This window comes from Myiozetetes cayanensis, unplaced genomic scaffold (assembly GCF_022539395.1).
Source record: "Myiozetetes cayanensis isolate MyiCay16 unplaced genomic scaffold, myiCay2020 scf17, whole genome shotgun sequence".
In the NCBI taxonomy this organism is placed as follows: domain Eukaryota; kingdom Metazoa; phylum Chordata; class Aves; order Passeriformes; family Tyrannidae; genus Myiozetetes; species Myiozetetes cayanensis.
Window position 1 is genome coordinate 13,539,082 of NW_026087378.1, and position 21,595 is coordinate 13,560,676.

Sequence of the window (21,595 nt, forward strand, 5' to 3'; positions counted from 1 at the left end):
AACTAGAAAAATAGACACACCTCTACCACCCATTTGCAGTGGGAGAGTTGTCGTGCTGAGATCTAAGTACCAGAGCCACTCCTGCCTACTTTTGCAGTTCGTCTTCAGTGTCCTCATTTTAAAATGTTACGTAAAAATGAGAACTCCCAGGTAGTGTGTGTGTGTCCATCTGCCCTGTGTTGCCCTTACAGCAGTACAAGTGAAGCAGCAGGCCTTCCCCCCTGAGAGGGAATAAACTAATACAGAATTCCTTCCAAAGTGAAGAGAACTCCGAGAGGGTTCATCGGACTCGTTTATCGTGTTTTGCTCTGTCAGACTTAGGGACTCCAATTCAAAGTTGTTAATTGCCACAAAGACATCTTCAGCCATTAGTCTGGTGCACATAAAGCAATGAGGCCACCTCCAACATTTATGTTTCTTAAGAAAAATAAGGGATATAGTAGCAAAATACAGTCGTAGTAACAAACAGACTTTGGGTGGGCTGTTAGATGTGAGGATGGTTTTCAACATCCGGGTGATAATATACCCAAAACACAAGGTTTAAGTCAGAACCTATGCAAGTGCAGAGGTTCCATTTATGATTTAAATGAAGAGACCCCTTTTCCCCCCTGGAAAAAAAAAATCAGACTGTCAAAACTTAAAAAAACCTCTTCACTATGACTAGAAACTGTGCAATTCTCTGAAAAGCTGTTCAAGTAAATATACCCCTGTTTGCTACGGAGGCAGCAGACAGGGAAGCTTAAATTGGTTCTATAATAGGCTTTCCATGCTATTTTAGCCATTGTTCTGAACTCGAGCTTCTTGTGCTCCAGCAACAAGAACCATTTCCCAAGGAACTCCTCCCCTGAAGTAAGGCAACTCCTGACAATCACAGCCTGAAATGGGAGCAAATGTTTACCCAAATGTTGACCCCACTGACATTTGTGTCACCAAATGTAAGTGAACTCAGCACAGTACGTTTGACCACTTCCAAGTGTTTTTTACCTCTTCAAGTTACTTGCCCCAGGAAGTAGGTTTTGCAAGACCTTTAAGTTTACACTCTTTAACAGAAAAGCAAACTGAGATTTCTCCACATGCAACCCTTCCACGGGCACAGGAATACAGTAACTTAAATACTCTGTGTTGGTAGCTATCAGGGATAGCTTCATCTTCAAAACAGAACAACTATCAGTACACTTCTATAGAGTTATTTAAATACTTTCTGTATATAAATTTTCACTTCAAGTCTGATGTCAGCTTCAATCTGCAGCTCTGGCAGGGTCTGAGAGTATATTTAAAGCTTTTATTTGGTGCACATTGGCTTTGGACCTGGGCTCATTACACAGCTAAATAAACCCCTTCTTTGACAACTTCAGGCATGTCTGCAATGATGCAGAGATCTTCAAATGCAATATAATAACTTTGTTCTTGGAAAAATAATTTCCGACTTTAACATCAGAACGTCCAGTGTTGTCTCTAAACATTCGGTCTGAAGTGCTGCCACACAAACACCAGCTCTGAGGGGCCCAACGTTCACTTCATGTAAACAAGAGCCAAAAGTCTACTGAACATAAACCAAAAAACCCCCATAAATCTGAGATAACCTTCCTGGCCCTTCCCCTCCCACGCCACTCAAACAAACTGAAATGAAAATCATTCTGAAAAAAATCAAAGCTTGCCATCTACCTACGTCTACTCTTGCTGCTGACTCAGCCACCTCGTGCAGGGCCCACTCCTGGCCAGTTTTTAAAGTAGAATACTGACACATTAAAAGCTTTACAAGTGCAGCCATCTCGTCCAGGTTAAGCTTACCTTTAGTCCTATTAGCCATAATCCAAATGCAAGCACTGGATCCTACACTCCACCAGTATTTGTTCACTTCACAATGAACACTCGTTTCATTGCTACTTTAAAAGCATTAAGTTGAACATTGAGATGCTCTGTCTGTAACCACTGGATGCACTCAGAAAGAATTTCCCTGCAAATCATGATCAGTATTGTGAGGTTTTATATCTAGCAGCAAAAAAAAAAAAAAAAAAAAAAAAAAAAAGAAAAGCAAAAAGTTACAGAAATATACATTTTGAACAACAAAGAACTCTTTATTTTACAAAATGTATTTCACCTTTTCAGTATTGCCTTTGTAAATGTACTTCATGCTGCAACTACTTACAGTAAAAACACGATTTGCAGCAAATTAAAGGTGCTCAACCAGTTCCAACAGTTTGATTTTTTTTTAAGGTACAATATTATGTAGTTGCACATTTGATTCTCAGATGTGGTCCTTTATTTGCTTTAGTTCGTTGAAATCACAGTGAGAACTTCTCATCAACTGCCTCAGGCCACAGAATTAATGAAGATATTACAAGCACAATCATTCTTTACTGCAAAACCTCTCCTTAAAGAAGTGAGCCAAAGGCTAGTGTTTCATTTATTCACTTGCTGCTGTATATGAAGGAGGAATTCATAGTATGATAAGGCTGATTCTGTTCTGTCTTCAATCATATTTTGCAGAAAACTTGATTTCAATGGACTCTCATCCCTTAAAAATGGAAAATATAAGTGTTTGAGTGAAGTAAACATTTGCCAAGAGCTACAGTGCCATACATTAATAAAGTTACAGGCAAAACACTTCAAGAGCTTAAGGACATATGAAAAGAGCATCTCAAAGAGCCCTTAAAAGTGATTAATCCTAGTAAGGGCACTTACCAGCATTTGCTTCATTCATATGACATTACCTAAAGATTGTTCTGTGATATTTAGTCTTTTATAGTCTGTGGAAATTCTACTTTAGGACAACTCACAACCAGTCATATCTGTTGTCAAATCTGTCAGGCACAGCACACACCATCATTAAGACTTCCATTAAGGAAGTTCAGGACATGATATCCAAATATGTATCGTTAACAGGTTCCTAAAGAAGACTTAAAACCCACTTACTTTATTACATATAATATAGGAAAGAAAGGTCTCTGCTCTCTCAGCCAAGAAACAAAAGCTCGTGTTCTGATGGATTCTGCGGTTTCAAGTTCTGGGAGATGTGTCTAAAAGGCAAAGGGTTTCATTAATACAAACAGGATGTTTTTCAGGAAAACAGTAGAATGAACACTTGGAATACACCAACTAACTGGGCATAAAGAAAACCCAGGCAGGTTTTGTGATGTATAGTTTCAGTCTTGTCTTCTTTGAAAGGGCTTCAAACAGTGAAGAGCACTAAACTGCTATCAGCAATTAGCTATCAGAACGATGATGAGTGAGCTGTGATTGATGCCTGGTTTATTGCAGACACTAAAGGATACCCCACTAACCCCCTGTGCTCACTATTTGCAAGTGTTCTTGGTCTGCTCCCACAGCTCTGAGAAACTCAATCACTGTCAGCCTCTTCTTCCTGGGTTTTCGTGGGAATATATTCTATAACATTTCAGCCTGGAGAAACCCCAAGAGGTAACAGCAATTATTTCTTTCCTTGAATCTGGATTTATACGACTAGAGGGCTGATATTTGAGCAGTGGCATTTTAGCTGTCATGAAAATGTTCTGGCAGCACTGTAAGGCTGGTGTTCAGCAAAGCAAGCACGTACCATGTTCTGTGGTATTGAGCCATAATTTGGAACTCCGAGGACTTGGCTGAGAAAACCCTGCCCACAGTTCTTCCCGACCCACAGAAACATCACCTGAAAGACACCCATCAACAGCAGTGTCAGTCCAGCACAAAACACACCTCAGCAGTCTCCTACACATCTTGAGTCCTCAAAAAGGAAATTTTTTAAATCTCCACCACCACCCAACTTACAGAGCCAGCATCCATAAGGTAAGCACCGTCCCTGCTCAGCTTCTCCACCGACAGCTGGAGCAGGGGTGGCTGAGGTATAGTTCTGTCATTTATGTTAAGAGCCCCCTAAAAGAAGCAAGAAGAAAACCAGCAGTTCACATCAGCAACAAAACAGAACAGAAGGTTAAATAACAATAAATATTACACTGAATACTGAAGCTGGACCCTTTTTCTCAGTTTAACTTAAGTCATACTTCAAGTGCATAATTTACTAATAAATCCCATTGTTTTATTTAGAGAGGGGGTATTTAATCAACTTTATATTAGTTAATTAGTTCTAGAACTGGAATATCAGATTTGTTATCTACAAAAGATGTGATTTCTAAAATTATTCAGGGTTTTACATAAACATTCACTGTTCACAGAAGTGTTTGCCATTTTAAAACAAAGGAAGCTTCAGAGGGTAAAGCATGTTATGATGTCTTCATGTACATGTGATTTATAGAGCAAGATAATGACATAAGGCAAAAAGTTAAATAAATGAATAAAAAACCTTTCCAATCCATCCATGCCCAGAGAGCACAGCTTCTCTCCAGAATTCATCAGTCCAGTCCCAAACAACAAATGCAGAAATGCAACAAGTGGGAGAATATGAAATGTTACATTTTAACTCTGCAGCTTTAACGTGGGAAACGTGGGAGCTTTTTAACACAAAGTTATTTGCACATCATACAAACCTTTGCCATCAAACAGACAGATCATGCAGCAGTGCCAAGACTCACCTCATCTGTGAGAGTATCCACTCTGTACAGACTGGGATGTGTCATGAGCATGAGGTAAACAAGGGGCTGGTTTTTCACTTGACACATGGTGAAGATCCGCTCATCCAGGCGTGTGTTCGTCCCAGTTTGAAATGCTTTCTGCAAACAGTCAGGCATTGACTTTAACCATTAAAGCAAAGCCAGAGAAGCTGAATTTCACACACCATCTATTGCTTATTTCCAACTTAAGTCTTAAGAGATGTGCAGCAAGTACTTTCTTATGGTATTTTACTGCTGCTATTTTATGTTCTCTTCAATGTTTCCCATACAAATCATCCAAGTCTCCTTATTCCCATTTCTGGATTCTAGAATTAACCATGACCCAGCACCATCAATCCAATGCAGCTGAGGTGAAATCATCCTGCAATATGTCTCTCTAACATACGCCTTAAAAATGCTACTTGATGGAACTTAATAAACATTGGAGCAGGTTACAATTGCCTCCAACGTTCAGAATCTTAGGTCTGGATTTACAAGAAAGAGATAGTCCTGGTTTGTTGGGACAAAACAACAGCTATAAATTGAGCAAGGGCTCACTCCTCCCACTTGGTTTGGTCAAATATTTATGAAGACTCTTAAATGAACAAGCTCAGTGTGAAAATGATGGTTAATTCCGAATCAAGAGGTATGAATCCAAAAGTTCTCTCTAAAAGAGAAAGCCAGTTTGTCCAACACTTAAAATTACTTCTCGTACGAGTTCACAGAAATTCAATTAAAAACACATTAAGAAAATATTGTTAAATACTTTAAACCTGTTGCAAGCAATCATCCTCTCACCTGTTTCAGGAGTGCCAGGATGTAGAGCGGGAAGAGCCGCAGCGTGTGGGGCGCGGTGAGCCCGGGCTGTTGGATGCTCAGCACGGACGAGCGATAAGCGGACAGGGAATCTATCACTGCGTTCACCAGCGCGTCCCGGGCGTCACTCAGCGTGGCAGACACCGACCTGTCCACAGCTGAAACACAGCACACAGCTCAGGTCAGAGCCTTTGCTTTCCCCTGGCAGGAATACACTCACGTACAGTGACTCTTCCCATTTGACCGTATGCTTTGACTGCATTCCAGAGGAAGCGGTTCCGAAACAAAGCCGGAACCTTTGCATCCTCTGTGATGATGCACCAGACTCAGCCTAAGCCCAGGTGACCACACACAGCTCTACTGATGCTTAAGCTAAGCACTAAAAACAAAACTCTTAGGGTTTCTACTTAGAAAGCACTCTTAGAAAGAGGGAATCTTTTCCTCTAACAGATTTTTGGGGTTTTTTCTTCTCCTAGAGGAATATTGCACAGAGCTTTAAGGATGGGATCCGTGCACATCCACACAGGCTCCGAGCACACTCACCCATGTTGGCCAGGAGCCCGGTGATGGCCTGCACATCTGCCCCCAGGTACACATCACTCAGCGTTGTCACCACAGGTAAGCACATGGTGTGCACACGAATTCGCCTTTCACCTGCAGGGAAGGAAAACTGGTGTCTCCCAACATCCTTCTTTTATGAAACACTGAAATGCCACTGTTTGCTCAACCTAATTCATCATACAAATGGTGAATCAGGCCATTTCCAGTAGCTTTTAATAATGATTAGTTCTCAGTTTCTGGGTTAAGTCTACTTATTTTCAGACCAAAACTACATTTCCCAAGAAACTTCGTGGTCTGGAAGAAGCAACAATATCAATGACACGCCCAAGCTGTGATCCTGATATTAAATTGAGCAGTTTGAGTAAGTTACTGCAGCTGATAAATGGACACACAGACTCACGTGAGCACTGCAGGTGACACCACCTGCACATCTTACCCTTGCTGGACGTGTACAGGAGAGCTGACTGGAAAGAAACAACTTGCATATCAGTCAGACTCTCTTCCACGGACATCTGCACGGCGTATCCCGCGTCGGGGTTCACGTTGGGCAACGACAGCAAGTCTGTGGATCTTACAAAGAAGTTCCCATGGAAAGTATGGATGGAAAGCCCTGCAAGGTAAGCAGGAATTGAGTCAGGTTGGGTTTCAGAGCTGTGAAATACACGTGCCACCAGTGTAGATGGCTCTGTGTTCCCTCTCCACAAAATACACTATCTGCAGAAAAGGTAAATATCCCAAACAGAGGAGTAATCCAAAGAATCCACAAAGCCCAACAGAAAGCAGGAATTAGCAAGGCAAATCAATGCACAACAGTCGAAAGTCTCTAGATTATAAAGAGTCCCTTGCTGAAATAGCAGTCCAACAAAATTTCCAGTTTTAACTACTGTAAAATGGAACATAGATGTTAGAAAATATACTGCAAATACAGTCCTTAATAAATTGTCTGGTCCCTAGTATTGAATTTTACTTTTCTCATCTCTACCTTTTTGAGCATTTAAGGTTACAAAACAGCTAAAATACCATTCAAAACATTCCCAAATAACAGCAAGCACCCACTCCCTCTCCACTCCACCCCCCAAAAATCTAAGGAAGTGAGTTCAAACCTTTGGTGCATCTTATCCTCATGACAGCCTCAAACCCAATTTTTCTAGTTAGGTATCGTTTCAGCTCCTTTTGCAATTTCTCCACCTGGACAGGGTTGTGTTTATGATGGTAAGACTGGTAGTAGTAGACACTACCTGCAGAATACCTTGATATACAACCTGAAACAAAACCAGCACACATTGGAGAGTGCAGACAGTTGCTGCAGCCTTTAAATATACCACAGACACAGATGTAACACAACTATATCTTTAAGTATGTGTGTACTTTCAGGTGTGAAATAATTTTCCATTGACCTGAAATTGCAGGTACTTGGTCACTTGAAAGTTTAGTTAAATGGAGGAGAATATAATTAAAATGCTAATAAAACTTACTTCAAAGACAATTACACTGATGGTTAAAAGGCATAAAAAGGAGGAAAATATTTCAGCCACTTACACTGGTATCACAGAAATCCTGACTCACTGAGGGAGGATAGGAAAGTAACTTCTATTCTAACTAAATAACATTCTGTTCACTGTCACTGCTCAGCAAGGATGAATTTGCATCCTGACACACTGGATTAGTTCAAATCAGGTTCACACACTACACATTAATGTAGATTCTGTGCCTTTGCCAAAAGTGCAAGAGTTACACCCCCCTCAACAGCTTTACAGGACTCACCTAGAGAAGCCAAGTCAGAATACTGCCCACTAAGAAGAAATAAATCCACTGCAACCTGTTGCCCTGAGCAGTCCAAGGCTAACTTCTTGTAAAAATCAGTCGATGGTGTCAGGTGTATGTCCTGTTAACACAGGGCAGAATTACAACATGCAAAGGAAATTCAAGCCTGTTTTCAGGGGCACAAATAACTGCTTCTCCACCACTGATTACAGAGGTATCTCTTAAAAAAAAAAAATCAGTAATTAATCTGTGTTTATATTGCCTGGTTGGCTTTTTTGTTTTGTTTTTTTTCTACCAAGGAAACCACAAAATGAACCCAGAACAGGCAATCCCAGAACCACCTACATGCACAGAACAGGGCTGCCACTTCCCTCCACTTTTTTTTTTTTTTGCTTTCCTAACCTTGGCAGTTGCTCTTTGGTTTGGCTCTTCTCGTGGCTTCAGTGCTCCCATTCCCACGGTGGGAAGCTGCGTCTGGAAGACAGTGATTCTACCTCCAGTGGGGGACATCAGTTTAAAGGCAGCCTGTAATGCAGGCCCCAGAGCACTCTGAGTTTCCAGGGACTTGGTAAACATCTGTGGCAAGGTCTTCAACAGATCTTGGATTAGCTACAAGTGAGGAAACACGAGGATTAAGTCTCGGAGTCTTCAGAGGTTTCTTCTTTCTGGAGCTGATGGAACTATGTAATTGTGTATTAACACTTCTAATGTTAAGGTAGTAAAGAAAAAAAGTCCTAGGAAACTGAAGTACTGCCTTGTTTAAAGTTTACAGAGTCACATAGACAAAACCTCTCTTTTCTCCCTCAAACCTGGCATGTGAACAGTTGGTGTTCAGGGGCATTGAGTAATCCAAAATTACCAAACATGTCCCAAACTATGTGAATGTCACCAGTTATTTAAGATAGTTCTTAGCTCTTACCTCTTTATTTTCATTTAAATTTACTAATAAGTTTTCTGGCATTGGTATAAATACATCTGGAAGGGAAAAAAAAGGTATTTCAGTTATCTTCAAAGAACACTTCCCTGACTGTATTTGCCAACCATTGAAAAAAGCACTGTCAGTTTATAAACCCATGAAAATATAACTGTGAATTTTTCCCATAAGCATTCCTGTGGCTAGAATGCCATGTCAGAGTACCAATGGACAGGGCTGAAGGATAATCAAGGCTGTTAAGTAAAACCACACAGCAAATATTCCCAGTGTTCATTCCAACCTGCCCCACACGTGCAGCCAAAGGTGACTGGAAATGAAAGGCAGCAGGACAAGCACTAAGCACCAGTCACCAAACCTACAGAAATGGACCCAGCATCAGTATTTGGGACCTCAGGAGGAACCCAGGTAATTGTCCAAATTAAACTAGGAGGTAGGAAGGCTGTCCGCATGTTTTAAGTCATGAGCAGCCCCAGCAGTGCTCAGGGAGACATCAGGGAGATGACTCTGTAACCAAACACACACACACGTGTGCTACTCCTCCAGGCATTACCAGAGATTAATGATCTGACCCACAAACTCCCACCAGAAACATGTGTTTCTAAAGGCTGCCATAACAGGCACTCATTAGTAGGTGCTAATCACAGAATTTATTTCTGCATACCTTCAATATCTGAAACTATAAGCATCTGAGGCTGAGAGAGACCTTCCTGAAGGCTGTAGAAATGGATTGTGCTGTCAAATGTTATGAAGCCTATTTTTGTTCTAGTGTTCCCAGGAAGCCTGAAAATGAGACATATGGTGTTCAACAAGATGAAATTTCATTTCTGCAGGCAGTTTGGTGGTTTTTTTAAAACATCCACTGCATCTCTCCATGGTTATTACAAAGTAGCTTCGCAGCTACACTGCAAGAGCTTGACTAAATCATTGTGGAGATTAAAAAAAACCCCAAACAACAAAAAAGTAGCTCATAGTAGAGTCACCTACAGACAGACAGAAACCTGCAGAGGGTAATCAGAAATGGAAAAGGGAGAAATAAACTGCCAAATACCAAGCAGCATCTCTGTAAGTTCAAAGAGCATGTACTTTATGAAAAGTTTATTAGCTGTATAACTTCTTTCAGCAAATGTTTATCTAAATTTCAGCTTTTAAAAATACAGTTCAAAAGATATCCTAAACATGATGTTTATATTCTTTTGGGGATTGGTGAAGCAGATAGGAGAGTCAGACTGAAAAACAAGCCTCAGAATTTATACTTTTATATCTTATATATCTTTTATACTGGTGCAGCTGTGATGGGAAAAAGGACTGCAGCTTTATGGTACATTTTAACTCAACACTGGCCAACACCAGGGTATTTCTCTTCTAGGCAGGAAGGACTGGCACGTTGGTGTCCATTACAAATTTCTTAAGAGGAATGAAAATAGGAGATTTTAAGAAAAAAAAAAAGTACTTACAAGTCAAGATTGTCTAAGAGGGTCTGGCAGACTGTGTTCAAGTATCCTGTCTCGATTGCATTGTGAGAGACATCAAACACAAAGAGGTACACGGGGGGCTGAGGTGGACGCAGCTGGGCAAGGAAAAGATTACCTTTCATTTTCAAATAACACTTGTCCCATTAGGTTTGTTCATTCCACTGCAAGTTCAAACTCTTAAAACAGCACACAGATGACATCTACAACTTCTGAATGCCATCTGCCTCTCATTTGGTAACACCAGAAGTCTAGTTTTCTTCCAGAAGACCTACAGATACCTACATATTTAAATACAGAACAACTCTGACATTGTAAATGTTTAGAAGTGAACCATCTGAAGTTCTCCCCAAGAGTCCTCTAATGCACTACTTGAAGCAAAAACTGTTCTACTGAGCTGGAAAGCATCCTCTGTAACAAAATTTTTTCTAACTTCCTTCTGAAGCAAAGGGAGAGAATAACTAAAAGTAAATAAAGCCTTACCATGTATTCAGATGGAGCCATAAACTCAATAGTAGCATTCTGGACTTCAGGTCTTTTATGAGGTTCTCCATAAACTCTTGTCACAGGATTATACAGGAATTCTTCAGGAACTATGCAGGTTAAGTTTATATGTTAGTATTTCACACTAGTACTGGCTGTGCTGCATTTTAAAGCAAATATATCTTTTGTAACTGTTGGGTAACACTTCTTGGAGAACTACACGAGGCAGGGTAGCTATTTTGTCACCTGAAAGGGTACCCTGGGGGACCACTTGGGCTTCCTGTGCTTCTCTAGTGACACCACTGCCACTGGGAAACACTTCTGACTCCCAGCCCCAGCAGGACTCCCAACAACCCCAGCGCTGGTTTGGCCATCAACGTTACAAACTCAGAGGCCCAAGGTGGGACAGGTGAACTGTAACCCTTTAAAGCAATAAGCACATTTCAAACCTACCATCATTCACTCTGTAGCACAAATTGCATTTCCACCTCCTTTGGTCTAGAAAGCTGACAAAAGGGTTGATGTAGGTCCGGCAGGAACGGCATCTCACAATAATACTGGAGGTGACCACTGGCAATTGCTGGAAGAGAGAAGCCTCCTGTTTTAAGGCATCACCACACTGCAGCTGTTCCCCTACAGCAACACTCTGCTTCCTGGCTAGCTGCTCAGAGCACTCTTGTGCATCCTCACAGCATCCCTACAGCTCCTTAATGTAACAGGTAGGAACTGAGCTCTATCAGATTTGACTGGGTAGGTTCCCTTTCCAAGCCTCTAAAATCTTGAATTTTATGATGGTTTAAGACCAAATCCTACAGCCACTAGAGATCAAAACTCAGGGGAGAAAAAGCCAATTAATTGAATTGTGAAAAAAACAACCAAACCCAGTGTTTAAAAGAGGCACTGTTAAATTCAAAGTCTTCTGTCTATCCGAGGACATCCAAACCCCTCCAACTTTGTCAACTCTCAATTGAGTTTAAAATTAGTGCTAGGTTTGGTACAGGAATTCAATAACTACAACTGATACGTGACAAGATAAACTGGCAGATGTGTTGTCTCCTGTCACAGCTCCAGGGCTGTGCTGTCTCTACACTTTTGGTTTTTTTAAGGTTTGGGAGTTGGGTTTTTTTCATTAAGGAGTGAGACTTGAAGGTTTAAAAATGGTAGGGAGAAATAATTTAGAAAAATTACAGTGATCTGAGTGGAACAGGGAAATGTCAATTACCACAGTAATGTTTTTGGGCCAAGACACCTGCCCTTGTTTTATAATTCACTGTCCAGCTCTGGACTCTGGCAAAGGCACAGTTGACATTTCAGCAGTTAAAGTTTGGAATATTTGTCATACCGATAAGTCTTTGAAAGGATGAAGCAGCAGCCCCAAAGGAAGTTTGGCTTTATTCAATAAGGCCTGAGTTTGAGGAATGTTAGTCAGGGTACAGCGGAACAACCTACATGGAGGACAAAGGGTTATTTTCAGAGGCTTTCAGGAAATAAATTATGATTTCAGTAGTTTATATTCAGTAGTATATTTTTCTAGAGGTGGTGATGGTGAATTTCCATTTCCAGATAAAGGATCTTCTCCATCTCTGTCACATCATTTTGTTTCTCTGAGCTTGATCAACAATACATACTTTGAGTTCTTATTTTATTTTATGCAAATGTTTTTTACACAGTTGAGTGTCATTTTAGTCACTCAAGTCAAAGTTAAGCCAAACAATGTTCTGAGTTGCACCAAATCTTTATAAATAAAGTGTTATTTTGGAACAAATCAAAACTAGTAAAGTTTTAAAAGTGGTTTTAAAACTTAGTAACTATAAACAACCCCAGAGTCATTTTCTGAGGGCTCAGCATTCAGGGGTTTCTGCAAAATGCAGATGGGCATGGCAGGTTTGCAAATCCAGTGCAGCCTGTTTGCATGAACAGCATCCCAAAGGCACTGTTACTGCCTCTGTCATCCAAAGATTTGCAAAGCAGGAGTCCCTGGCTACACAGTTTGGTTGGTCTCCTCAGAGAGATGACTTCAATAACCAGCTGGCAGCCTCCTGTCTGACATTGCATTTATTCTGTTGTTTTAAGAGGTTATTTTCAATACAGAGGTCACCATTCACAGTGTTCTTGGGGTACCTCACTTGAATGACTTCATTCCTATTTTATATCTTAATCATACTGCCAGCTATAAAGTTTTTGTACTCCACCTATCTACAGCTGCCTTGCAAGCAACATATTTTTCCTCCTACTTTCTACACAGATCATTTTCCCAACTTCAAAGTTAAACCCACTTGCTGCCTTTATCTTAACACAATGAAGCCAAATTTCAGTGTTTCCTACTCACAGAGTTAAGGAAATAGTTTGTAAAGTTACATTTATAAGCAGAAATTTATACTTCTCTTTATTTTGATGAATTATAGCAAACAGATGATCTTACTCAGGATTGCAGTTGAGCTTCTGGATGTCTTCGTGCAAGTTTGGGACAGGAGCCTTCAAGAGGGTGGTAGGAAGGATATTTCTTTCTTGAAGCAGATTCACAGGTCTTAACCCTTCTTGCTGTAGACTCAGGCCACCCATCGATGCAGTTAAGTGATTAGTGCCCAGGGCAGGCTAGAGCCAAATTAAAATTCAGAAATTAACACCAATTATTTGGCTGAAACCCACAGTTCATTTCAAAAGTAAACACATTTTCCTTCCAGTTTGATTTGTTCATGTATTAACTGCCACTGGATTGATATGTTTGTTACACAAACTTGGACTCGGGCATGTAACAAATTTTTCCCTCTGCTGTGTTTCAATCCTCACTTTTCTTTACCCACACACCCCTCACAGGTAGCTCTGAGATAAAAACCAGCCAGTCTTTACCTGGTGGAAATGTTTTGATCCATCTGGATATTGCAAAGCAGCTCCATGCATTCCTGGTGCTCCAGGAGGAGAAGGATGTTGGTAGCCTGGGGGTAAGGCAGGGTAAGAATACCCAACACTTCTGTTCATCTTAAGATTCAGGGCAGCAGGAGAATGATGAGGAGTTGCTGCAAGCAGAGCAGACAAAGATTTCATTGCTGAGGATCTTAGGGCATCAGTACAGCTGGAGAGCTGCTTTAATTTCTAGCTGTAAATACTACAACTGCTGTCAAGTTTGCAAAGTGCTCTCACCTGCTTTGCCTGTTACAGGCAAAGACATGCTAATTGTCAGTGCTTCAGACCTCCTATTCAGCCTCAGCACAGGCACTGAACCAAGCACATGTGCTTGTGCAGAAATGCTTAAACTTCTGTCTTTCCCAGACTCTTAGAAGTTTACATGATAATAACAACCACTTTCACTCCCCAGGCCTTACCCATGAGGCCACCACCTTCTATTGCATCGTAGCTGTTTTGCACCACAGACCCATCACTGGCAGCAGATGCAGCATCACCTTTTAAGGAAAACAATCAGGAAAAAAAAATTCACAAGTTATGAAGATATTTTAATGAGCCAACTGCAAAAAAAAATCCTACTTGCTGGATGGATATTTAGGTGAGCATAATTTGGACCTACTTCCCTGACAAACTCTTTCCACTGATAATTCACAGAGACACCAAATTCCCTTCTCTGGCACCCTTGGTCCAGTATTGGTCACCAAAAAACAACAGTTCTGATATGGTCACATACCAGTCAAGACAGAAATTCCATCTGAGATAAAGAAACCTTGAAATTCAGAGAGTGCTCCCAAAGGACAGTTTTTGGTAAGCTATGTCTAAATATACAATTATCTATCACTAAGGAGAAGTAGGTTCTCTAATTATTTTTATTATCATTAAAATCTTCAAAGATGACCCAGAAAAAGAACTCACATCAGACACTGAGTCTTGCAAGAATGCAGCAGTCAACCTGCTTCCTAGACTAAACATTTTCATTTCTCCAGGGCTATGAAAATGTTTCTTAATTATGAAGAAAATATTTTCCAAGCAAAAGCTGTTCCTAATGCACTGAATACATTCTGAATTAAGTCAAATCTGAATCTACTATTCTTGTGCTCACACAGCTACCACACACAAGAACTGTCAATCTGAACATGCAACAGCTCTGACAGAACAAACTATATATGCAAAAATCAAGCTGCTGACTAGCACGTGGCCCTATCTACAACAGGCACTAAATACCATCCAGCTGCAATCTGTCTGCTGCAGAGCCCTGAGGAGTTCCCAAACAATGGCATGTTTGTGCAGGGCCCACAGGAGACACACAAAGTCAGGTATCTGTCATCAACAGCTGACACTTAACAGCCTGCAGGAAGTTCCTGCAGAAAATGAACAAATCCAGGCTGTGTGTTCAGGAATTTTACACAGAGGGGAAGAATAAGGTACAACCACCAAGGGATTGCAGGGTGCCCATTTTAGCTCTCCCTGCAGAAAAAACAATATGGGAAGTTATGCAGAGGCTTGGTCCCCACAGCAGTCAGGGGTGCAGAGAAATCAGAATTTCACTACCATTTTAGAACACAACAATGAAAAAACACAATACCAACCATGGGAGACATGGCCATGTTAAACAGCACATGGAAATTAGTTAGTTCTTTATATTTTATTAACATCTGTCTACAGGAAGTATTTTACTTCCTGCCAGGTCCTTACCTGCTCCTTTCAGATTAAATTATTAGCTCCATTAGTACCAATCTTACAATTTGAGTCTCTAATAGAACAATGTGCTTGACCTCAAAGGGTGCCTATTACAGCAAGTTGCCATGTTGGAATTCAACATAAAGAGCAAATGATTTCTTACCTTCTCTATTTGCAGCTGAATTTAGCACAGACTGTGCATTAGGGGGTCCTGCTACTGCTGTTGGTGGCCTTGGTGGACCTCCAACTGGTGGGGGTCCTAAAGGTGGCCTTGGAGGGTGGAGTGGAGTTAAAGGCTGAGTCACTGGTGGAGGGGCAGATCCTGGAAAGAAATGAACCTTTAGGAAGGGTTTAACCCAGCTGAAAAGTCACCTACGTTTTGTTAGGAAAACACATGGCCTGAGCTCCAAATGTTCCTCTTATTCAGAGGGTAAACAGCATGAGAGACATAAACCCTAAGGTGTGCAGAGGGTCTCACAATTTCAGGTGGTTTCTGTCATGCTTTTCTCATGCTGGGTTCCTGTGGCTGTTGATCTGTCAGCTTTTTGTTGCTATTGTTGGCAAGACTTTCAAGAGGTACAGAAAGCATCCAAAGTTCTTCACCGAGTCTGGAGTGATCTCCAAATGAGCTAAATTAAAAATGATCGTTGTTCTAAAAAAAAATACCAGGGAAATCACTCAGGAGGATTCACCATTGAAAGGATATAAAAATTGGCTTATTCCAAACACTTGCTCGCATTTCATATTGCCACTTGCCAAAATCTCCCAGCATTTTCCTCACTAACTACAAAATACAAACTGGTTATTCCAATTCAGTGCCAGAAACAGTTTCATAAATTTTGTGAGCTTAAGACATTCTGAACAGCATAACAAAATTAGTCAGGCATATAACAAAAAAACTAGCATTAAGAAAAGTCTCTAAGTGCTGAAAGCACTTCACAAGAAAAATTATTTCTGTGCTTAATTCCTGTTTGCACGCTCAGTCAGAAAAACCTCTGTAACAACAGACAGCAGTTTGGCAAAGAGAAACCTGAGTGTTAACCGTGTTTCCACAATAATCACAAGTTGCATAATAGAGCTATTTAGTGTTAGAAAAGCTTTTACCACTGCATATACCAGCAGTCAAGCAGTAGGAACAGTCTCATACTTTTTAGAGTACCTGTCTAAAGACTGACAATTATCATTAAATGGGAAAACTGCAAGTTTGGAGGGAGGAAGCTTTTCACTGAACTTTTCATTTCAACAGCACAGAATGCTTTTCAGTTTTCTTTCCAGGCTATGCTCCAGTTTTTTGCATCAGCCTGACTTGGGCTGCTCAGAGAACAACCTGAAACAAGTGATTACAGAAAAGCTAACCATGCTAAAAGAAGTCCATGCTCACTAAACTGAACTACAGTTTTTAATTGCGAAGTCCTGGACTGAAACATGTTAATGCTCCAAGAGCCACCCCAAGGAATGGTGAAGGTCACAGAAACACAGTGTCCCAAAACAGTGAGACACCATCCAGGAATTACCTGCTCCAGCCACCTGAAACACCCAACCTGTGCCCAGAACCTCCATTTCTACCCCACAGAAAGCACCCCGGTATTTCCGATGGGCGCATCTGCTTTGAGTCTTGTTCCACGAGCTAAGTGCCACTGCAGAGTCAATTCTATCCTCTTTGTTTCAAAAGGACACTGAGAAATGCACACTGGTAAGACATCCAGAGGTGATGGTTACCTGGCTTCATGTAGCTGTTCTGAAGCTGGGCACCTCCCGGAGAAGCAGCATATGGGTAACTCCCTGCGGGACTTGGAGTTCCCGACAACGACGACGGTGGCTGAGCTGGCCCTGTCCCTGTCCCATGAGCCAAATGGCTTGTCTGAGCCCCAAGGGGCTGACTCACAGGAGGCTGGCTGTACTGCCAGTTTGAAAGCACCGGTGGGCTGGCTCCAGGGGGAAAGCTTCCAGCAGAAGATAGAGCAGCTGAGTTCTGTAACGCGGGCGGCGGCAGCACTTGCGGAGCGGGACCTGTCTGTGGTGCTGGTGACCCGGAGAACGCTGACACTGGGGGTCTGTTCAGAGTCTGGCCAGGTCCTTGATAATTGTTTAATTGAGAAACATTCTGAGAGCCACTATAGTTATACTGTCCAGGAGGCTGATGTGGAGGAGCCTTGGCCGGCGCCTGGAGGGTGTACGGTCCCGGAGCCGCGGGGTTGTATCCCTGGCCATCAGGTGGATGCATCAGCGGGTTCTGCACGGGGCCTGCAAGAAAGAAAACTACACTCTTTAGGAAGTCAGTGTGGTGTGTCACTTCTGCAAATAAGAGATGTTCTCCTTAGGATTTTATGAGTCTCCAGGCCATTTTTCCTTTAAACAACCAAGTGTGACAAAAGTATTGCTACTGGGGCCATGAATTTGGCAGTTATTTTGCTACAGACACTTAGATCTTTGCTTTGTTTTACAGTAGCCTTGCAACCACTAAGCATTCTAGTACCATCCATGCTCCTGGACTGAAATTCACACAGGGTACCACTTCAATCTTCAGAAACACCCACAAGCAAGCTGAGCACCGAGGAGCACTCTCACACAGCTGGCAGCAGCACATCAGCAGACCGAAAGCGGAAGATCCGTTGCGTAATAACTCCATTTCACATGATGACTGACACCTACTTAAACTTTAGCTTACCACAAAGACACCACCAGCCAGCTCCAGCATAGGTCACCACGCTGCTTCTCAAGTGACAATGTATGAAAGTTTCTGCAGTTAATTTTAGTAAGAGAGCTATTCACACACATACCGCTCATGTGAGCGGCCAACTGTCCCCAACATGGAATGAAGGGTAAGTTTATCAGAAAATCATTCACCAGTCAGGAAAATAAAACTTGATAGGTTTAAGGATGCTCTTTATGCACCTGTGGGTTGGTATAGCTGAACTGAGTTTTACTCATTTAGAAAAAAGAAGGTTAATAACTCCCCAAAGAGTAACCGACACCAGCAAGGGCATCATCAGATTTCTGCTTTACAGGGGAACACAGGGATACAGAATCCCATGAGATTTCCACTGCCATAAGAGCTCCATCAAGAAAAGTACTACTACAGGTTGTCCATGCCATTGCCACAAAACAGACATCCTGAAGAGAGACTCTAAATTCACCAGTGAAATCCTTCTGAGCACAGTGCACCAGATACTGCAGGCCCAGCCAGCCACGACCCCTTCAAAATCACCAAAACACTTCCCAGTGTTGTATCATTTTGTTCAGCCAGTCACATTGTGGCTCTCCTTGTCCTCTAAACACACAGTTTGAATATTGGAGACATTCCACACGCACAGTTACACATGTGAGAGCAGAAAAGAACCTCTTTATGGCTCAGAGTTAAGGTTCTTTTCTTTGCCACCCTGTACTGTTTCCCAGATTTCCAGATTTAGTTACCATTTGAACAGTTTTTTTTGAACCTAGATGAACAAAAGCATTTAACTCTCTAGACCAGAAATGCCTGCAGGATTCAACACTTAAATTTAAAAAAATCCTGCCAGAGATATTAGCTGGGACAGTGGATATAGATATATAGATATATATCTCTATCATATGAGTACTGGAAACAGCTGCCACCAGAACCAAGTCACAGAATTCCATTTAACATTAAACCAGACAGCTGGTTTCCTACTGAAACATTCTAGTTAAGTTCTGAAAGGTGAGAAAGTTCACATTTCCACGTGAAAACAACTTTGAACTCAGGCTACTCTAACAATAAATTAATGCAGAATACACTGAAATTCTCAGGATAAACACTGCACTGGTCATTCTGCTCCTCAATCCCTAGGAAACCTCAGGCTCTGGGTCACAGACAGGTGTTAATTCAGGGAATATTGCACAGATCCGCTGGCACAGTGCCAGTGATCTCATCCTCACTCCTCTGTTATTTGTGCATCAAAAGTACACCCCGTCCATTCCCCACCCATTAATTTCAACACGCAATTTATGATTCAGTTAGGAAATGCAGTTATAACCCACTGTCCTTACAATGCTGCTCATAAATCTCTGCCATCAGTAATTCTCTACAATCAATGGTGGCTCACAAAGATGTAAATGCTGTTATGACTCACCTCCAAAAACTACCCTGCAGTGTATCAGGTGGGTTTGCAACAATCGATTTACAAACCCCGCTGTCAATGAAACTTGGTAACTTTAAAGATGATGGGGAATTCTTATGTGACCCCAGACCTTCTGCCTGCATCCACACACACACATACTGACACAACAACACTGCCATAAGCTGTGAGAAAAACACAGAACAAACACTGATTAATTTCCTAACTTGATTATTCACCTTCAGGCACGACTCTGTAGCCCAGACAGGAATCAAGAGTACTTGGATTGCTCTCTTTTGCACTGTTTTCCTGCTTGAGGATACAATAGAAGTGAGGTGATATCCACAACTGACCAGTCCTTCAGCACCTCACTTTCACCAGCCACAAGCTCTCCAACCTCCAGGGAGATGCAAGGATAAACACTCTGGAAAGTTACATCCCAACAGATTGCCATGGGATCAGTCACCACCAGTGACTCCAATCCTTCTGAAGCACCTCCTAAAGTGCCACATTAAGATACCACATCAAAATAGCAAAGCAGTTCGAAAAGAATTGTTCCTCCTTCTTGTTTGCACTTCAGATCTATCAACTGGAAAGCAAGCTGGAAACCTGCAGTGAAAGGAGAGCAGGATCCTGGCCCTGTTAGAAGCCAAACATGAATGAAGGAGGGGAAGGTTGTTGCCAAGCAACCCGATGCTCCAGCTCAGCAATCTCCTGGTCAGCACATGGTGCTGCTCTGACAATTCACCGCCTTGGTGGACGGGCAGGGAGTCACCTGCAAACAGCTCAGCAGGCAACAAGCTGAGAGGAGGGGCTGACAGCCACAGAACAACCCCTCGTTCTGCTGACAGCCTTCTTTCCTCACACACCAGCCCCACCACAGCACTCTCCACAATGTTTTATGAAGCTGTCAAAGGTCAAGGATCGCTGCACCTCCTCAACATGAATTTTAAACAGTGCTAAGAGCAGTCCCTGCTTGAGCAATCACATTGATCTGAAAGGCCAGCAACCCAAACCTCACCTCTAACATACCCTAAACAACTCTTTGACTTTTTCAGCTGGCATTTGCATAGCTCTGCATTTCAGTTCCTTGTTTTTCATACACCTGACAGCTGAGCAGCCTGAAATTCCTCTTCCTCCGACTGCCTCTCCAGAACTTCCATTATGTGCTTAATCTGACACCAGGGAAATCAGCAAACTTAGAGCCCTGCCAGCCTGTAAATCATCCCACTCAGTCACTCCATCAGCTGAGGCTCCCTTTGTGCAGGCTCTGCCTCCCTCCCCACACTGCTCTCGCAGCTCCCACTGCCCTGACCCCAGAGGCGACTCCACAGTTATCTCTGAAACGTCATTTTGCTGACGACTTCGAGGAAAAACAATAAACGTGCTGGGAAGGAGGAGGGGGGGGAAGAAAAATCAAAGATCTCCTTATAACTGAGCTGCTTAGGATGCAGCAGAGCTGCTGAGACACAAGTGGATAATTAGGGAAGCAAGAGCAGAGGATGTGGGGGGTGTGTGTGTGTGAAATCAGGAGACACAGCAGCACAGATTTGCACACATACAAGGAGAACAGATGCAGAGAGAAGGCTGCCCTCGCATGTCTTTATTCCTAACTTAAAACACCGGCTAGAAGTTGCTCGGTTTCACCTTTAGTACCTAATTTTAAGTTATCCTAATTGTCGCCAGGAGGAAAGTCACCGGGCCCTTCAGTTCAAAGGGGCAACCCCCGGGCTGTCACCACGGGGACCTCCGGGCGACACCGGCCCTGGCGGGGCGCTGGGCAGGAGCGGAGATGAGAACGGAGGGTGCCGGTGCCCGCTGAGCCGCTCTGCGTTGGCCTCGGCGGCACCGCGGGCGGGCCCGCTCCCGGCTCACACCGCTCCCCCGCGGCCCTGCCCCGTCCCACCGCGCTCCCCTCGGCCCCGCCGAGCCCGGCCGGGTGTCCCGCAGCGAGCGGACCGCCCCGGAACCCCCTCCCCGCGCCCTGCCCGCGGCGGCAGCGGGACGAGCCCGGAGCCGCCCCCGCGGCTGCCCCGCGCTCACCGTTGGTGCAGGGCCGCTGCGGGCCGGTGGGTGCCCCGCTGGGTGCCCGGGTGGGAGCCCCGGCGGGTGCCCCGGGCTGGGCCATGGCTCGGCCGCCGCTCCCGCTCCCGCTCCGGGCGGGGCTCAGCACCGGAACCGCCGCGCGCGCAGCCGCACTGCCGACACGTGGCACTTCCGGGAGCGACGCTGCGGGGCCGCGGGGGCGGGGCCGGGGCCGGGGGGCGGGGCCGGGCCGAGCCGAGCCCAGGCGACTCTCTCCGAACGCAGCCGAACTGATCCGAGCTCAGCCGAACCTATCCGGACACAGCCGAACTCATCCGA

General features: G+C 43.2%; 1 protein-coding gene across 1 annotated transcript; it reads right to left on the reverse strand.

The window, feature by feature from the left end:
* Window positions 1-2,053: 2,053 nt before the first annotated feature.
* Window positions 2,054-21,401, reverse strand: SEC24A (SEC24 homolog A, COPII coat complex component). The gene is made up of 23 exons (XM_050312396.1): window positions 21,275-21,401; window positions 16,878-17,402; window positions 15,322-15,480; window positions 13,898-13,975; window positions 13,425-13,591; window positions 12,997-13,169; window positions 11,917-12,019; window positions 11,028-11,154; window positions 10,575-10,684; window positions 10,077-10,189; window positions 9,284-9,402; window positions 8,608-8,663; window positions 8,091-8,297; window positions 7,689-7,809; window positions 7,028-7,186; window positions 6,361-6,534; window positions 5,907-6,017; window positions 5,346-5,521; window positions 4,530-4,667; window positions 3,769-3,873; window positions 3,557-3,649; window positions 2,917-3,020; window positions 2,054-2,518 (listed from the first exon to the last, which is right to left on the reverse strand). Exons 1-23 carry the CDS (start codon window positions 21,357-21,359, stop codon window positions 2,404-2,406), a joined length of 3,318 nt encoding a protein of 1,105 aa, XP_050168353.1. The 5' UTR covers window positions 21,360-21,401; the 3' UTR covers window positions 2,054-2,403.
* Between the last annotated feature and the right edge of the window lie 194 nt (window positions 21,402-21,595).

Bases quoted from the DNA above. Each gene is read 5' to 3' on its own strand.
- SEC24A (XM_050312396.1), bottom strand. From the start codon at position 21,359: ATGGCCCAGCCCGGGGCACCCGCCGGGGCTCCCACCCGGGCACCCAGC. The intron at 8,298-8,607 runs GTAAGAGCTAAG...CCTCACTTGTAG, and splicing joins ATTTAAATGAAAATAAAGAG to CTAATCCAAGATCTGTTGAA. The intron at 7,187-7,688 runs GTGAGTCCTGTA...GTTTTGTTTCAG, and splicing joins TTCTGACTTGGCTTCTCTAG to GTTGTATATCAAGGTATTCT.